At 37.6% G+C, this 17,255-nt stretch overlaps 1 protein-coding gene and 1 long non-coding RNA gene across 4 annotated transcripts in view; one reads left to right on the plus strand and one right to left on the minus strand.

The window, feature by feature from the left end:
- Positions 1-15,509, minus strand: part of CLCN3 (chloride voltage-gated channel 3) — a 122,090-nt gene extending 106,581 nt beyond the window's left edge. Inside the window, exons 1-2 of one of the 3 annotated variants that reach the window (XM_069097049.1) lie at positions 15,061-15,487; positions 676-851 (exon numbers count right to left, since the gene is read on the minus strand). In XM_069097049.1, the coding sequence (XP_068953150.1) occupies positions 676-835 (160 nt within the window). In that variant the 5' untranslated portion in view covers positions 836-851; positions 15,061-15,487. Of the gene's footprint in view, positions 1-675; positions 852-15,060 lie in introns of all 3 variants that reach the window. The other 2 variants (XM_069097065.1, XM_069097083.1) reach the window with 2 other exon arrangements.
- Positions 15,510-15,625: 116 nt separating this feature from the next.
- Positions 15,626-17,255, plus strand: part of LOC138168096 (uncharacterized) — a 6,434-nt gene continuing 4,804 nt past the window's right edge. The window contains exon 1 of the long non-coding RNA XR_011170033.1: positions 15,626-15,689. This is a non-coding gene — a long non-coding RNA (uncharacterized lncRNA). The remainder of the gene's footprint in view (positions 15,690-17,255) is intronic.

The following is a 17,255-nucleotide window of genomic DNA, read 5'->3' on the forward strand; positions in this document are numbered from 1 at the left end:
CCAGCTTCTTTTACTCAAGGCAAAGACACAAGGTTAAAGAAGAGGTTCTTTTTCCTACTGATAGTTTCCAAAGCCATTACCATATTCCAAGAGCGTCACAAAAGGTCAATGGTGTTCAACTAGTCAGTCTTACAGATGATGACAGCAGCTTGTGGGTAACTATTGCTATGATCCATTCCCCATAGCAATTCAAACATCTTAGCCAACTGAAATAAAGGTGAGATGCTTTAGAGAGACAGTCATGCTGTCAAGTCTTTCTCTCAGTACCTCTTTCCTGACTCCAAAATTATCAATTTCCCTCTACCTCACCACAAATTCCTTCCCAGCACCTCCTATTCCTCCAAAAGACTATCAGCACCACTTCCCTCTTGAAGTAAATCACATTGCTTCAAGGGGAAAGAGTTTAGGAACAAATAAAAAAGTTTAGAAACAATTGTTATTTTATCAGATCTGTCAATTACACAAGTTCTAAATGTATCTAAAAACCAAGCTTTTTCATATGAAATTAAATTAAAAAGAAAGGAAAAAATATTACAAGTTTTGAAAATAATGAAGTACTACAAACAAAAGAGTAAAATATTTTATTGCTGGAAAATCTAGCATTAATTAAATTCTCCACATAAATGCTTCAAAAAATATACATCATCCAAAATAGAGGCTACAGTGCCAACTTACCAACTGAGGCATCACCATCTAACAAATTGTCATCTTCAGAGGTCTGGAAGTCCATAATAACACCTGCTCCATCTAAAAGTTCCTCGTCACTGCTTGCACTTGTTATACTGTTGTAGCTATTTCGATAGTAGCCTCTATGGAACAGCTGCTCAGACTCCATTTAGTTATTTGATGAACTAAAGAAAATTTTAGAAAAAGCTTTGTTTTAACTGATATATAATATTACATTATACAATTTATAACGATACCAAAAGACAAAAGCTAAATGAGATTTCAGAATGTTTAAAGGTAATATTCCATTTACCTAGTACCAAATCTGTTTACCTGCGAAAAATTCTGTTTTTCAAAAATACAAATCAGGTACTCAAAAATTGCTTTATTGGTTCTACAATATCCTATCCTTGTTCTTTAATTCATTATTTACATTGTGAGCTCATAGTCAGGGGTTAAATAGACGGTTATTTCTCAATGAAAGATTAAATCACAATTACATTTTTCATGTCTAATAGTAACAAATAAGACCAAGATTTAATCATTTTTATACTCTCATTTTAATTATAGAGATAACTAGTATTCATTATTTACTATCTAAATTCTTTTAAAACATTTCTACCTGCTAACTTTCCACCAAAGAGCAAAAACCTGAGAGACAGGTTATGATTATAGAAAGGACTTTATAAATCATAGGGTAGAAAATAAACATAAACCAACAGTAACAGACTATTATTCAAGTGTTGTTACTTCTGAGACTTCCACATGGACTGATATATTCCTATGATGTTTTTGTCATTCCATCTTAGAAATGATATTAGGTATTAATGAAACTCACTGGATCTCACCTTCCTTGTCTGCAAAATGAGGATGCTGGACTAGATGATTTCTATTGCCTTTTTTAGATCTAAAATTATATGACTCTATGAGCATCTAACAAAAGTGTACGGGTTAACAGATGTCTTAAAAGATCTAAGAGTAAAGAACTGAAAAGGTAGTCTTGTACAAGCAGCCAGAAGAGGGTACAGCTTTTAAAGATAGGGCTCATTACATGAACAACCAAAATTTTAGAGGATTATAGGGTGGCTAGGTGGCACAGTGAGTAGAAAGCCAGCCCTAGAGTCAGGAGGACCTGAGTTTGGATCCAGTCTCAGACACTTAAACACACACACATACAAAAAAAATAAACTAGCCGTGTGACCTTGGGCAAGTTAATTAGCCCTAAATTGCCCTCCAAAAAAGCTAAAAAAAAAAAAATTTAGAAGATTCGAGATGAAACATGTTACCCACTTCCTAAAAGAGCTGATGGACTCAAGAGAAGAGACTGAGACATACTTTTTTGGATTTAGGCAATGAAGAGATCTGTTTTGTTTGACTATACATGTTTGTAATGGGTTTTGTCTTTCTTGATTTTTCAATGGAAGAAGAAGGGTGAGTGGTAGGAGAAAATGTGTACCTGAAAACAAAATAAAATTTAATTTAAAAAAAAGTGTTCATTCTAAAAAATAGAAAGGTAAATGAGTGAAACAGGTTAGGTACACAAGACACAGTAGTCAGTGACTACACTAATCTACTGTTTGATAAGCCCAAAGACCCCAGCTTCTGGGAAAAGAATACACTATTTGACAAAAATAGTTGGGAAAACTGGAAAATAATATGGCAGAAACTGGGCAAAGACCAACATCTGACACCATATACCAAAATAAAGTTCAAATGGGAACACAATTTAGATATAAAGGTTAATACTATCAGCAAATTAAGGCAGCAATAAATAGTTTATCTGTTAGATTAATGGAGAATGGAGGATTTTATGACCCAAACAAGAAATAGAGAACATTATGAAATGCAAAATGGATAATTTGATTACATTAAATTAAAAAGTCTTTTCACAAACAAAACCAAGGCAACCAAGATTAGGAGGGAAGCAGAAAACTGGGAAAGAATTTTTACAACCACTGTCTCTGATAAAAGCCTCATTTCTAAAATATAGAGAGAACTGAATCAAATTTATAAGAATTTAAGTCATTCCCCAACTGATAAATGGTCAAAGGATATGAACAGGCAGTTTTCAGAGGAAGAAATTAGAGATATCTACAGTCATATGAAAAAATGTTCTAAATCACTATTGATTAGGGAAATGCAAATCAAAACAACTTTGAGGTACCACATCACACCTATCAGATTGACTAACATGACAAAACAGGAAAATTACAAATGCTGGAGAAGATATAGGAAAACTGCCACACTAACACATTCCTGGTGGAGTTGTGAACTGATCCAACCATTCTGGAGAACAATTTAGAACTATACCCAAAGGGCTATAAAAACGTGAATACCCTTTAATCCTACAATATCATTTCTAGGACTGTAGACCAAAGAGATCATACAAACAGGAAAAGAACCCACCTGTATAAAAATATTTAAAGCTGCTCTTTTTGTAGTGCCAAAGAACTGGAAATTAAGGGGATGCCTATGAGTTGGGGAATGGCTGAACAAGTTGTAGTATATACGTGTAATCGAATACTATTGTGCTATAAGAAATGATGAGCCGGCAAACTTCAGGAAAACCTGGAAAGATTTATATGAACTGATGCTGAGTGAAGGGCACAGAACCAGAACACTGTACAAAGCTATAGCCACATTATGCTAAGATAGACTTTGATAAGACTTAGCTCTTCTCAACAATGCAAGGACCTAAAACAATTCCAAAGGACTCATGATGGAAAATGCCATCCACATCCAGAGAAAGAATTATGGAGTCTGAATGCAGAGTGAAGCAGACTATTTTCTTTTTTTATTTTGTTTTTTTCTTTCTCATGGTTCCTCCCACTCATTATAATTCTTCTATACAACATGACTAATGTGAAAATGTTTAATAGGAATGAACATGTAAAGCCTATGTCACATTGCGTGCCATCTTGGGGAGGTAGGAGGGTAGGGAGGGAGAAAAAATTTAAAACTTAAGGAAGTGAATGTTGAAAACTAAAAATAAATAAAGTTAAATAATCCCCTTTAAAAAAAAATAAAAAGAAAAGAAGTTGGGCATGGGAAAGAGAAAGGCCATCTCTTCAGTTAATAAAGCAAAGGAAATATAAGTATAGGGAAAAATCAATGAGTTTTAAGATTAATAATGAGAAAAGATTAAAAAAAAAAGTGTCTATTATGTAAGCTGTACCAAAGATGTATACTAAAGAAAAAGAATAGAAAGAAACTATTATTCTAGAGCTATAAACATGTTACCTCTACCTTAGGATTTCTAAACGAACATTAGGAAATCTGAACATAAAAAAACAATCTACTTATGGTAAAGTAATGGTAGAGAATAGCTAGAAGGTCCTAAAATAATGACTAATACTTTTCTGGTTCTCTTTGTAAAAATATAACCAAATAACAGGATAAAAATAGTTATATTTATTTGCAGAAATAAAAATTTCCTGGAGAAAACAGAATTCATCAAAATAAGAGAAATGTAACCAGTTGTCAATAGCACCTAAGCTCTAAGCTAAGACAGAATTATCTATACTTTTCTAATTTCTTAGAAGATACCAAAAATTATAATAAAAATCATCAACAAAAACTGATTGAATATTTATTTCTTTTTAATTTAGATAGTATTTTACTTAACCTCTGGAGCTGTGAGGAAAGCAGTCTATAAACTGACAAGTAGTATTATTACCTTGAAAAGGATGGAATATTCTAAAGTTAGCACATGATATAAATATAAAGCTATGACGCATTTGAATGTAACACAACTGTAGTAAGGGTATATTATTATTAATGTCACTAATAGTTTATATTTATACATTTTATAAAATGATCTAATATCTCATTATTGTGAAGCATATCTTTCAAACACCCTTACCTCCAATTTACAGAACAGGAAATGGAATCTTATGGTCAGTGACTTCTCAAAGTTCATCTGAATCTAAGTCTTATTTCACATTAAGTGGGGTTTTTTTTTTTTTGATACATCAAAGTTGCATTGAAAACCTCTTTGAACTAAGGAAAAAATTGTTTTCTTTAAATTTTGGTATTATAACTGCCTAATTAACTTTTTTGGAAGGGGGAATACAAGCCAATTGGGGTTAAGTGACTTGCCCAAGGTCACACAGCTAGTAAGTGTGTCAAGTGTCTGAGCGAAGATTTGAACTCAGGTCTTCCTGACTCCAGGACTGGTGCTCTATTCACTATACCACCTAGCTGCCCCTAATTAACTTTTAAGTTATTGCTCTAAATTTCTGTCAAACACTAATCTATGTGTGGATACAGGTACATATCGATTTTTTTTATTTGTACACACATATCCATTGGGGGAGGTGGAGGGGGAAGAGTATGTATATATAACAAGGAACTTCAAAGAAGAATAGAAACAAAGTATTTCATCAAGGAATTGTTTGGGGGGAAAGAGAAGATAGGCTAGCAGGAGTAAGAGATAACTGACAGAAGGGCAGGGTGTTGCAGTGATACATTCTCCATTGGACAAGGAAGGGCTTTGGCAGGTTGGATAGACTCCCTTCTAGCAAACTACTGGGACGGTAATGGATAGGGACAAGAGTTGCACAGGATGGGAAGGTACGGATGAGTTGAAATCTGCATCAGTGAAAGAAACTTCCAAAATGAGATCACAGATCCATTTGAGTAATGGTTTGTATACATTTGGGCAAATGTTTCATGTATATATTTTATTTCATTGATCTCTTTTTTCGCCAAGTAGTAACTCAGCTTTGACAATAACTGCTTTGTAATGTTTTAAGGACTATGATTACAAAATTCTGTTCTTTTGTCTTCCTTTTTTAGTATACTCCTTCATAGTTTGTGACTATTTTTCCATATAAAGTTCATTATGATTCTGTCTACTTCTATAAAGTCCCTTTACAGTTTAATTAGCACTGTATTCAATGTATAAATATAAATTACAATTTTTGCTATATGAGTTTAACCTATTCAAGAACACTGAATGTTCCTCCAGTTGTTTATGTTCTCCTTTATTTTAATCATATTTATTTGACAGGTTCTATGTGCTTCTGGTTGTTAGAGGCAGGCCTTCACTCTGTTGAAGTTAGATGTTGGAATGAAATGAGGCACCTATAGGTCATTAAACAGTTACCACAAAGTTTTCTAATTTATAAAAATAACAACAGTTCAGTATAGGTTGTACATGTGTGGCTAATGCAAAACAATACCATAGTAGATCTATTGTAAAAGACTTACTATATTTCCTTCTCTCCTATCCCACCTCCCACTTGTTCTATTCTCTACTGTGATCCCATCCCTTTTCAAAAGTGGGTGCTTCCAACTTCCCTCCCCCCGAGCTTGCCCTCCCTTCCATCATCTCCCCTTTCATCCCCTTCCCCCACTACTCTCCTGGAGGGTGAGATACCCTATTTAGTATGTATGTCATTCCCTTCTCAAGACAAATACAATGAGAACAATGTTGACCCATTCCCTTTTGCCTTCCTATTCTTCTCCTCCATTGTAACCATTTTCCCTTGCCTCTTCTATATGAGATAGTTTACCCCAATCTGTCTCTCCCCATCTCCTCTCATATTCCTCTCTCACCTCTTAATTTCACCTTTTAAGTATCATCCCTTCCTGTTAAATTGGTCCTGTGCTCTCTATGTATACCTGTAAACATATATACATTCACGTATGTATTCATATGCTCATATATAGACATATATATATATATATATATATATTTCTATTCCCTTCAACTACTGAGAAAAGTTTCACCAATTACAATTATTGTTTTTCCATGTAGGAATGTTAATAGTTCAACTTTAATAAATTCCTTATCATGTCTTTTCCCTGTTTACCTTCTCATGCTTCTCGTATCTGAATGTCAAATTTTCTATTCAACTCTGGTTTTTTTCAGCAAGAATGCTTGAAAGTCCTCTTTTCCACTGAATAACCATATTTTCTCCTGAAACATGATACTCAGTTTTGTTGGGGAGGTGGTTCTTGGTTTTAATCCCAGCTCCTTTGACCTCCAGAATATCATATTGCAAGCCCTTCAATCCCTCAGTGTAGAAGCTGCCAGATCCTGAGTTATCCTGATTATGTTTCCACAATATTCAAATGGTTTCTTCCTGGCTGCTTGTAATATTCTCTCCTTAATCTGGGAATTCCGGAACCTGGCTATAATATTCCTAGGAGTTTTCTTTTTAGGATCTTTTTCAGGAGGTGATTGGTGGACTCTTTCAACCTCTATTTTGCCCTCTGGTTCTAAAACATCAGAGCAGTTTTTTTTGCGAACTTCCTGGAGGATGATTTCTAGGTTATTACTTTGATCATGGCTTTCAGGTAGTCCAATACTTTTTAAATTATCTCTCTTGGATCTATTTTCCAGGTCAGTGGTTTTTCCCACGAGATATTTCACATTCCCTTCTATTCTTCATTTGTTTGGATCTGTTTAACAGCATCTTGATTTCTCATAAAGTCATTAGCTTCCATTTGCTCCAATCTAATTCTGAAGCCATGATTCTCCTCAGTGAGCTTTTGAGATTCTTTTTCCATCTGGCAAATTTGGCTTTTAAGGCATTCTTCTCCTCATTGCATTTTTGAGCCTCTTTTGCCATTTGAGTCAGTCCGTTTTTTAAGGTGTTGTTTTCCTCAGTCAGGCTGTTGACTGTCATTTTGTAATTTTCTTGCATCGTTCTCATTTCTCTTCCCAATTTTTCCTCCACTTCTCTTACCTGCTTCTTAAGGTCCTCTATGGCCTGTAACTAGCTCATATTTTCCTTTGAAGTTTTTGGTGCAGGAGTTCTGACTTCACTGTCTTCCTCCTGTTCCATGCTTTGCTCCTTTTTGTCCCCAAAATAGGAGTCTAATGTTGGAATCTTCTGCTTTGTTTTCTTTGCCTGATCATGTCACCCCTCAAGTCACTTGACCCCTGGGCTTTTTGCCACAGTAGGACTCTGCCACCAGACAGGGGAGCTTTTGTCCCAAACACTGGGGTTTTCTCAGCTGCTGGAGGTATTAGATGGGTGCCCTCTCAGAGGTCTCCACACACTCTGGCAAGCTGGACACACATCCCAGGACCTCCACCCTAGACTGCAATCCAGATCCAAGAAGGTTAAAGCAAGAGTGATTACCCCTCAGACTGGTGCTTGGTCACCCTACACTCTGCAGGCCAGGAGCTGAAGCTGCCACTTGGTGCTGGCTGGCTGTGCCGGTGTCTCAGCTCCGGGGGCAAAAGCCACATACTCCCACTTACTGGATCCCAAAGTCCAGACTGCACTGACCTCTCACTTTGTCCTTCACATCTATGTGTTGATAATTCTGGAAATGGCCACAGCTGCTGCTGATCTGGAGTCCCTTGTGCCGGAGGCTGGTCAGGTCCACCCTGGCGCCAAAGCCTCGCTGTGGAGCTAAAGCCTCACCGTGGAGCTGCCCAGCACTGCACTGGCCGATTCCTGCTGGCCTCCTGGTCTGTCCTCAGCAGGAGGTTAGCTGCTCTGTGTCATTTTGTGGGTTCTGCAGTTCAAAAGTTTGTTTAGAGTCCCCTTTTTACATGGATTGGGGAAGGTGGAAGCCAGAGCAGCAGGGAGGTTCTGCTTCTACTCCCTGCTCACCATTTCTTATGGAACAATAGTATTCCATTACATTCATATATCACAACTTGTTCAGTTATTAGCTAACTGATGGAAATCCCCTCAATTTCCAATTCTTGGCCACCACAAAAAGCTGATACAAATATCTTTGTACAGGTGAATCCTTTTCCCTTTTTTATGATCTCTTTGGGATACAAACCTAGCAGTGCTACTGCTGGATCAAAGGGTAGGGATAGTTCCAAAGTGTTCTCCAGAATGGCTGGGTCAGTTCAAACTCCACCAACAATGTATTAGTGTTTCAATTTCCCCACATCTTCTCCAGCATTTATAATTTTCCTGTTTTGTCATGTTAGTCAATCTGACAGGTGTGACATGGTACCTTAGAGTTGTTTTAATTTTCATTTCTCTAATCAATAGTGATTCAGAGCACTTTTTTCATATGACCATAGATAGCTTTAATTTCTTCATCTGAAAACTGGTGGCTCATATCATTTGACTATCAATTGGGGAATGACTTGTCTTAGAAATGAGGTTTTTAAAAATACTAGCCGTGTAACCTTGGGCAAGTTACTTAACTCCAAATTGCCCTCCAAAAGTCAAAAAAAAAAAAGAAAAGAAATGAGGTTTTTATCAGAAACACTGGCTGTAAAAAATTTTTCCCAGCTTTCTATTCCATTGGCTTTGTTTCTGCAAAGACCTTTCTAATTTAATATAATCAAAATTATCCATTTTGCATTTCATAAAGTTCCCTATCTCTTGTTTGGTCAAAAATTCTTCCCTTCTCCATAACTCTGACAGGTAAACTATTTCTTGCTCTCCCAGTTTGCTTATAGTGTCATCCTTTATGTCTAAATCATGTACCCATTTTGACCTTATCTTAGTATATGGTATAAGATGTTGGTCTATGCCTAGTTTCTGCCATACTATTTTCAAGTTTCCCTGGTAGTTTTTGTCAGATAGGGATTTCATATCCCAGAAGCTCAAGTCTGGGTCGATCAAACAGTAGATTACTAAAGTCACTGACTATAGTGTCTTGTGTACCTAACCTATTCCACTGAGCCACCACTCTATTTCATAGCCAATACTAAACAGTTTTGATAATTGTTGCTTTATAATACAATTTTAGATCAGGTATGCCTTGCCACCTTGCCTTGCATTTCTTTTCATTAATTCCCTTGATATTCTGATCCTTTTGTTCTTCCAGATGAATTTTGTTATTATTTTTTCTAGTTCTATAAACATTTTTTGGTAGTTTGATTGGTATGGCACTGAATAAGTAAATTAATTTAGGTAGAATTGTCATTTTTTGCAAATCAAAACAACTCTGAAGGAACACATCTCACTGGTCAGACTGGCTAACAGCACTAACCAGAAAATGATAAATGCTGGAGAAGATGTGGAAAAATTGGAAAATTAATGCATTGTTCGTGGAGCTGTGAACTGATCCAACCATTCTGGAGAGCACTCTGGAACTATGTCTAAAGGGTTATAAAAATGTGCATACCCTTTGACCCAGCAATACCACTTCTAGGACTGTATCCCAAAGAGATCATGCAAGTGGGAAAAGGACCCATATGTACAAAAATATTTTTAGCAACTCTTTTTGTGGTGGCAAAGAACTGGAAATCAAGTGAATGCCCATAAATTAGCTAAATCAAATAGCTAAACAAGTTGTGATATATGAATGTAATGGAATATGATTGTGCTATAAGAAATGAGGAGCAGATGGACTTCATGGAGAGACTTATATAAACTGGTGCAGAGTGAGAGGAACAGAACCAGGAAAACATTGTACACAATTACAGACATATCACATCTGTGATGACTGATGCTGATAGACTGGGCTCATCTTAGCAATGAAAGGTTATAAGACAACTCCAAAGGACTTATGATGGAAAAGGCTATCCACATCCAGAGAAAGATTTACAGAGTTTGAATTCAGATTAAAGCAAACTACTTGCTCTCTCTCTTTTTTGTTTTGTTCCTTCTTTCTCATTCATTCCATTGGTTATAATCCTTCTTAACAACTTGACTAAAATTTAATGTGAAGGTATTTGTGGAACATATATTGGATTGCATGCCACCATAGAGGACAGGGGGGAGGAGAGTGAGGGGGAGAAAATTTGTAATTCAAAAGTTTGTGGAACTGAAATGTTGCAAACTAAAAGCAAATTAATTAAATTTTTTTAAAAGAATTGACATTTTTATTACATTAGTTCGGCCTACCCATGAGCAACTGATATTTTTCCAATTATTTAGATCTTACTTAATTTGTGTGAAGTGTTATGTAATAGTTCCTGAGTTTGTCTTGGCAGGCAAACTCCCAAATATTTTATACTGTTTATAGTTACTTTAAATGGAATTTCTCTTTCTATCTCTTGCTGCTGAGCTTTGTTAGTAATATATAGGAATGTCGATGATTTATGTGGGTTTATTTTCTATTCTGCAACTTTGCTAAAATTGTTCATTATTTCAAGTAGTTTTTTAGCTGATTCTCTAAGTATACCACCATATCACCTGCAAAGTGATAGCTTTGTTTGTTCACTGCCTATTCTATTTCTTTCAATTTCTTTTTCTTCTCTTATTGCTAAAGCTAACATTTCTAGTATAATACTGTATAACTGCAAACCCTTCCTTTTACCAAATGTTCCTCTGTGTGTTAGGGGCCACCACTATCCTCCCATTCACTCAGGCTCAGAACCTCAACATCTTCCTCAACCCATCACTCACATACACCACAAATATCCAAATCTATTCCCAAGTCTTGTCATTTCTACTTTCACCAACATCTCTCATGTCCATTCTCTCCACTGTTACAGCTGTGCCACCCTGGTGCAGGCCATTGTCTCATTCCTGCACTACTGGTGGTTGATCTCATTACCTCAGTTTCTTCCCACAACAATTTACCTTCTAATCAGCCAAAGTGATCTACCTAAACCTCAGGCCTAATCATGTCACACCTTCCCATCTCCTCAAGTCAATACATTCAAAAGGGTCTCTATTACCTCCAGGATCAACCCATGTGTCTTCTTTGACACTCTTTCCATGGGTTCTAATCCATGCCTCAAAATAAGGCTGCATTTATAAAAGAATAGAAAGAGATGATTCAGGAAATATTAAGGAAAAACAAAAATCTGTCAACGAATGAGTAGTATTAATTCAAAAATTACTATAAATTTCCTTGCCTGGAAAAGATCAGTATCTTTGCCTAGAAGCTCAGGTGGACATACATCATTTTTAAAATGAAGTTAAATAGTGTAAGGGTTATAAGAAGCAACATCCTCACCATTTTAGTTTAATTTAGTGACAGGAAATACATTTCAAGATGTTTTGTAGATGCGACTGAATCAAAGAAAGTTCAGGGCAGGGAGGGACCCAACATATCTTTCTGTTATCTATATGTAGATCAGAAGTGAACCCCTAAGAAAAAAATTATTTCCTCAAAGTTTTTGTATGTCTGTCATGATAGATATGGAAAAGGTCTAAGGAAGGATAGAGTCTTTGGGGGGGGGGGGCCCACAAGGCAATTGTGGTTAAGTGACTTGCCCAAGGTCATACAGCTACTTAACTGTCAAGTGTCTGACAATTTGAACTCAGGTCCTCCTGACTTCAGGTCTACTGCTCATTCACTGTGCCACCTCACCTAGCTGCCCCTGAAGGACAGAGTCTTAAGGAACCCTTTCCCCACCCTCCTCAATTTAAGGAATATAAAGTCAATCCTATCAATCTCTGTGTATGTACATATGTTAAAAAAAACCTTGGGATTAGGGTCTTACATGTATAGATACATACATACACTAAAGTAACACCTTGAATGATTTTATTACATTTACATTGTTCACTGTGATATCTATGCTAATATTGCCATTGAATTAGAGAAGCTTTATATACATTTATTTAACAGCAAAACAACATTTTCAAATACCAATAAATTATTGAGATATCTTCATAGTTGTGATGAATAAAGGCCAGGATTAGAAAAAAAAAATTTTAAACCAGATAGATTTGTAAGTATATAGGGCTGGGGGAAGGAGAAACACAAGGATAAAAAATGATGAAAAAGATAGATAAGCAAAGAGAGTGTATTGAAAACCCACAACTATTCACTCTGGAAATACTTCTTTGGTACCCTAGGGTGCATGTAGATTAGTTCACCAACCAGCAATGAGTGGCTTTTTAACTCTGAGTGTCTAATAAGACTCTAAGAAGACAGGCAGTGTCCGCATCACTGATGTCATGGGCAGGCCTATGGAAAAGGAAACAGACACCTCTACAACCTACTTCACACCAGTCACAACCTTTTTGGGCCTCAATTTCCCTATCTCTAGAAACAGAGGGTTTCACTAGATTATCTGTATGATCTCCTTAGCTCTTGATTCTAATCAATTTAAAGCCCACCCATACTCTGCCAAATGGTACCAATCCTCCACTCCACTAATCTATAGCAAATAGATTAGAAAATTAGAAGCCTACTACCACCATTCACAGAAAGAGGTAATCTGTTCTTTTCAAATTTCCACCTCATTTCCTGCCACAATACATTAGTGCCAGCAGAAGCACTAAGGTATACAGGCCATGTTTGTCACAATATAGACAAGTAACTCCACACAGATTTAACTAAGGGCAAGGGTTGTGGGTGCATGTAATAACTAGAATTTATACAACAGTCTAGAGTTTATAAATTACTTTACATTTACTGTATCATTTTAATATCATAACAACCCTGTAAGGTATTATCCCTATTTTAAAGATGAGAAAACTGAGGCTCACACTGGTTAATTGACTTGCTTACAGGCATGTACCTAGTATCAGAGACAGGATTATAATGCAGGTCTCCTAACTTAAGTAGTCTGTCTACATACACTCAACAAAATGTGCCAGAAACAAGAAAAAGAAAACAAAACAGGAATAAATAAAAAAGGGGAGGAAGGAAGGAAAGTAATGTCAAGTTACAATGATGTGATGTGTTAAATTAACCTAGTACTGCCATGTCCCTTATGCTCCATCGTGCTGCCTAGCTTTATCCATGTTTCCATATAACATATAACAAGTTTAGCATAAGACAATAAAGCAGTGGGATGAGCTGAATACAACATAAGATTACAAATGTGCCTTCCTGAAATATTACTTACATGTCCCATAACATAGGCCTGCACAACCTGCAGCCCACAGGCCACAGCATGCCAAAGGCCATCCTCTCCATACAAAGGATATTTTCCTCTACTTTTTTCATGGGATACCCAAAATCCTTTGGCAAGCGGCATGCAGCCCAAGGGCCATAAGAGCTGCAGGCTGTGCAGGCCTGACATAACACGAAATGACAAAGCTAAATCACAATATGTTGATCAGTCAATTTACTAACACTTAATATACAATACCATTATGCTGAACAGTACATATAGAAGCATATCTAGATAATTATTGAATAGTGGGTCATCCAAGTTAATAACTTTTTTTTTTTAGTGATAATAAAGAACAAGCTTGGCATCACATTACTTGGAAAGTAGAAAACCAGTCTGGGCTTAATTTCACTATCTCTAAAAGGAGAGAATTATCTGTAAAATTTCCTTAGCTCTGGATTCTATGATCAATTTCAAGCCCACCCATACTCTGCCAAGCCATACCAACTCTTCACTCCAAAGTGTACTACTGCTGTTTTAAAAACAAATTAGATTAGAAAATTATAAGCCTACTAACACCATCTGAAACAGTATGTTCATTTCAAATCTCCATCTCACTTACTGCCACAAAAATTGCCCCCAAAATCGCAAGGGCTGCTAAACCAAAAGGACAGACACACAACTATTGTCAATTTTAAGGAAAAAAAGATCCTGTAATCTATGCATCTATGCATGTGGTTTTCAGATATTTTTCCCACTGACAGAACACAAATGATAGCAACATCTTTTATATAATACTGACATATACTTGTGAACTTATTTTCTAGTGACTTTCAAAAGGAGATAAGATTAGTTAAATATTATGAGATCAATTAAAATATTGCCACTCTAGCCAAGAAGATAAAAATGACCTTGAAGACCACTTCTACACATTTGCAGAAGTGAAAAACAGTATACATTTTTGGAAAGCTCACAACCAAGTAAGCCAATTATATAAACAACGGTACTGAACTATATTTAAAGGCTGAAAAACTTTCAAATCTGTCCGAAAAACAAAGAATTGTGGCAGTTCTGAAAAACCTCTTTCGTAATGAAGAACTGGAACTTTTGTTTGCTTTCACCAATAACAGGTCTCTAATTATCTTTAATACCCTCAGTTTAAAAAAAAAAAAGTGGGGGGAGGGGAAGTTGTACAAAAATATTAACTGCAAAAGAAATGTCACGACTGTCGACTATATGTGTGTATATAAGCACGTGTAGGCATAGCCAATTAAAACTATAGAGGATCGAATAACATTACAAGTGTTAGGCGCTCTGAAAACCTTAAAGCGCTATATAAACACTAGCCATCTTTATTAGGGAGCAATATAAAAATTCGTTCGAAAACTGAAGAATGCTTAACACAATTAAAAAACCAAACCCAGTCTAAGCTCAAAAAGAAGCTTCATTAAATTTATGACTTGCTTTCAATGCCATGTAAAAAGGTTGGATGATGCCTCCTGGAGTGAAAGAGAAAGAATCGAAAAAAGTACATGGGCGTAAACAGAATCCGAGTGAGTTAAATATCACGTGGGTTAATCTGTCACCCCAGAAAGCCACCGTGCAGGAGCTGGTCGGGCAGACCCACCAAATACAGGCGGGTCTCCCCGACCTACCCCAGCCCCAAGGCTGAAACGTGAAAACTACTAAGGCAGTCTTTATTGCCAGACGTTTTAACTCACCTCACAGCTCAGAAACATAGCAAAACCCGTGGCTGGAACTGGCGCGGCCTCAGTATCCTGCATCTGTCTCACCGGGGAGACCTAGCTACGAGGGGCACGTCCGCGGACCAAAATTCAAAAGCAAAACCCCAAAACTATCGCGGTCGAGCAGATACCTGAGGGCTTCTACTGATGAAGAGGACCCTGAATTTTTGACAGGTGGGACTTTTTTTTGTGTCCTCCCCCAAATACAGCAGCGGCATGAAGTCAGCTGCTTCCCGAGCTCGGTTCAACCCACTTCCCTCACAATAAAATGAAGCCCCCAAGAGCCGTCAGCGGATGCCAGCGGGACCCATGCTGGAACTCCTTGGGGGCTGGGCAGGGGGACCTGCGGGGCCCGGCCCGGCCCGGCCCGGCCCAGCGCAGCGCAGCGCCACGCCCTCCGACCCTGCCTCGTCACCCAAGCCCCCAAGTCCAGGCCGCGGACCAAAAACAACGACTGCAGAATGGGAACCCGGACTCGCGCCAGCCCTGCCCCAGAGAAGCTAGAGGAGAAGGAGCCGGAAAGGGACGGAGGAGCGTCGTCTGCGTGGTGACGTAATCACGCAGGACGTGGACGTGGACGTGGACGATAAGCTTGCAAGCACTAGGTAAGCCCAGACTTCCTCCTACAGCAGAGAGAGAACGAGATCGAACTTGTGCTACTATTTGTGAGTGTGGGGCGCTATGCAAGACGTTAGCTGCTAGTCTAGTAACAAGAATTAAATAATAATAATCATATTGGAAAAAGCATGTAGACTCCCTGGGTGGGTGACTTTGACCCGTCAGATAGCAGTAAAGTGAGCGAGCCCGCATGTTGCGTGGAGTCCCAGGTCTCAAACTCCATTCTAAACAATACTCTGCGTCTAATTTTTGAAGTAATTTATATTAATGTTTTTTGTTTTCCACATCAGCGTCATTTTTCATCATTCCCCACTCCACCGCCTACCACCTCGTGATCCTGCCTTGTAATGAATTAAACCAAGAGAACTACCGAGGCCTCAGTCTGACAATGTATGCAGCATTCTGCCCTCGTTGTCCCCCTCCTCCATCTGAGTATTTTTCTCTTTATTTCTCTCCACATCAAGTCATTTTTTAAAAATTTTCCCACGTGGCTTTTATCACTTCACATTTGTTATTCCTTGCTATATTTCACTACATTCTCATGCCAGTTTATTCAATCATTTCTTTGGCATAAGATCATGGATTCAGGGCTGTTCTTTACAAGTACCGAAAAGTGCTACAATGAATAGTTTGTGTATATTCTTATACACACACACTAGTTGTTGCAGTAAAAGGAGCTGGAGAAGGAAATGACAAACTGCTCCAGTATCTTTGCCAAGAAAACCTCAAATGTGGTCACCAAGAGTCTGACATTGATGAGGTACAGGCTCTGGGAACTTCCTTGAGCTCTCCTTCAATTTTCCCACCAGAGGCATTTGCCTGAAGCCATAAGCCTTTCTTTATAGCTCACCCCAAATCTCTGTTACTAGCCTAGCCCTCCATTGTCTGTCATCTCCAGGTAGCCTCCAGTTATTTACCTCCCTTAATCTCTCATTACTGGAATCTGACCTCATTTGACTCCTCCTGCAGATCCTCCCCAAACTCCTCTAGACCACCCATTGATTCCTCCCACAACCTTTCTGTATATAAGACCTATCTTGCCTCCATGAAGGAGCCAGAGAATTATCTAGCTCAGGCTTACTCTATGTCAGATTATTCTGACACTCTTGTCCAATACAAGCATCACAGGTACCAAGGCTCCTTAAGAGCCTACCCATTATGGCTAACCTTTAATAAACTTTGCTTTACTTTGGCCGAGGGAAGACTTGAGTCAAATTCATTTGGCAGGACCTGGCATTTTGGTATTTTGGGGTCTCGAGCACTCTTAAACCCTAAACCTCAACAACACGACTAAACAATAACATGTATACATATATGCATGATACATAATATATATTCTGTATACTATATATCTGTGAATTTAAATATACAAAAGAAAAAAATAGTTTCCATGTTGCAACTAACTCAATAACATTTGATATTATATATGTGAATAAAGTAAAAAATATAAAGTAGAGGGGGCAGCTAGGTGGCCGAGTGAATAGAGCACTGGCCCTGGAGTCTGGAGCACCTGAGTTCAAATCTAGCCTCAGACACTTAACACAAAAACTAGC

Source organism: Petaurus breviceps, unplaced genomic scaffold (assembly GCF_028583685.1).
Source record: "Petaurus breviceps papuanus isolate PSGF00001 unplaced genomic scaffold, PetGlider_PUasm1.0 126, whole genome shotgun sequence".
Taxonomy (NCBI): Eukaryota; Metazoa; Chordata; class Mammalia; order Diprotodontia; family Petauridae; genus Petaurus; species Petaurus breviceps.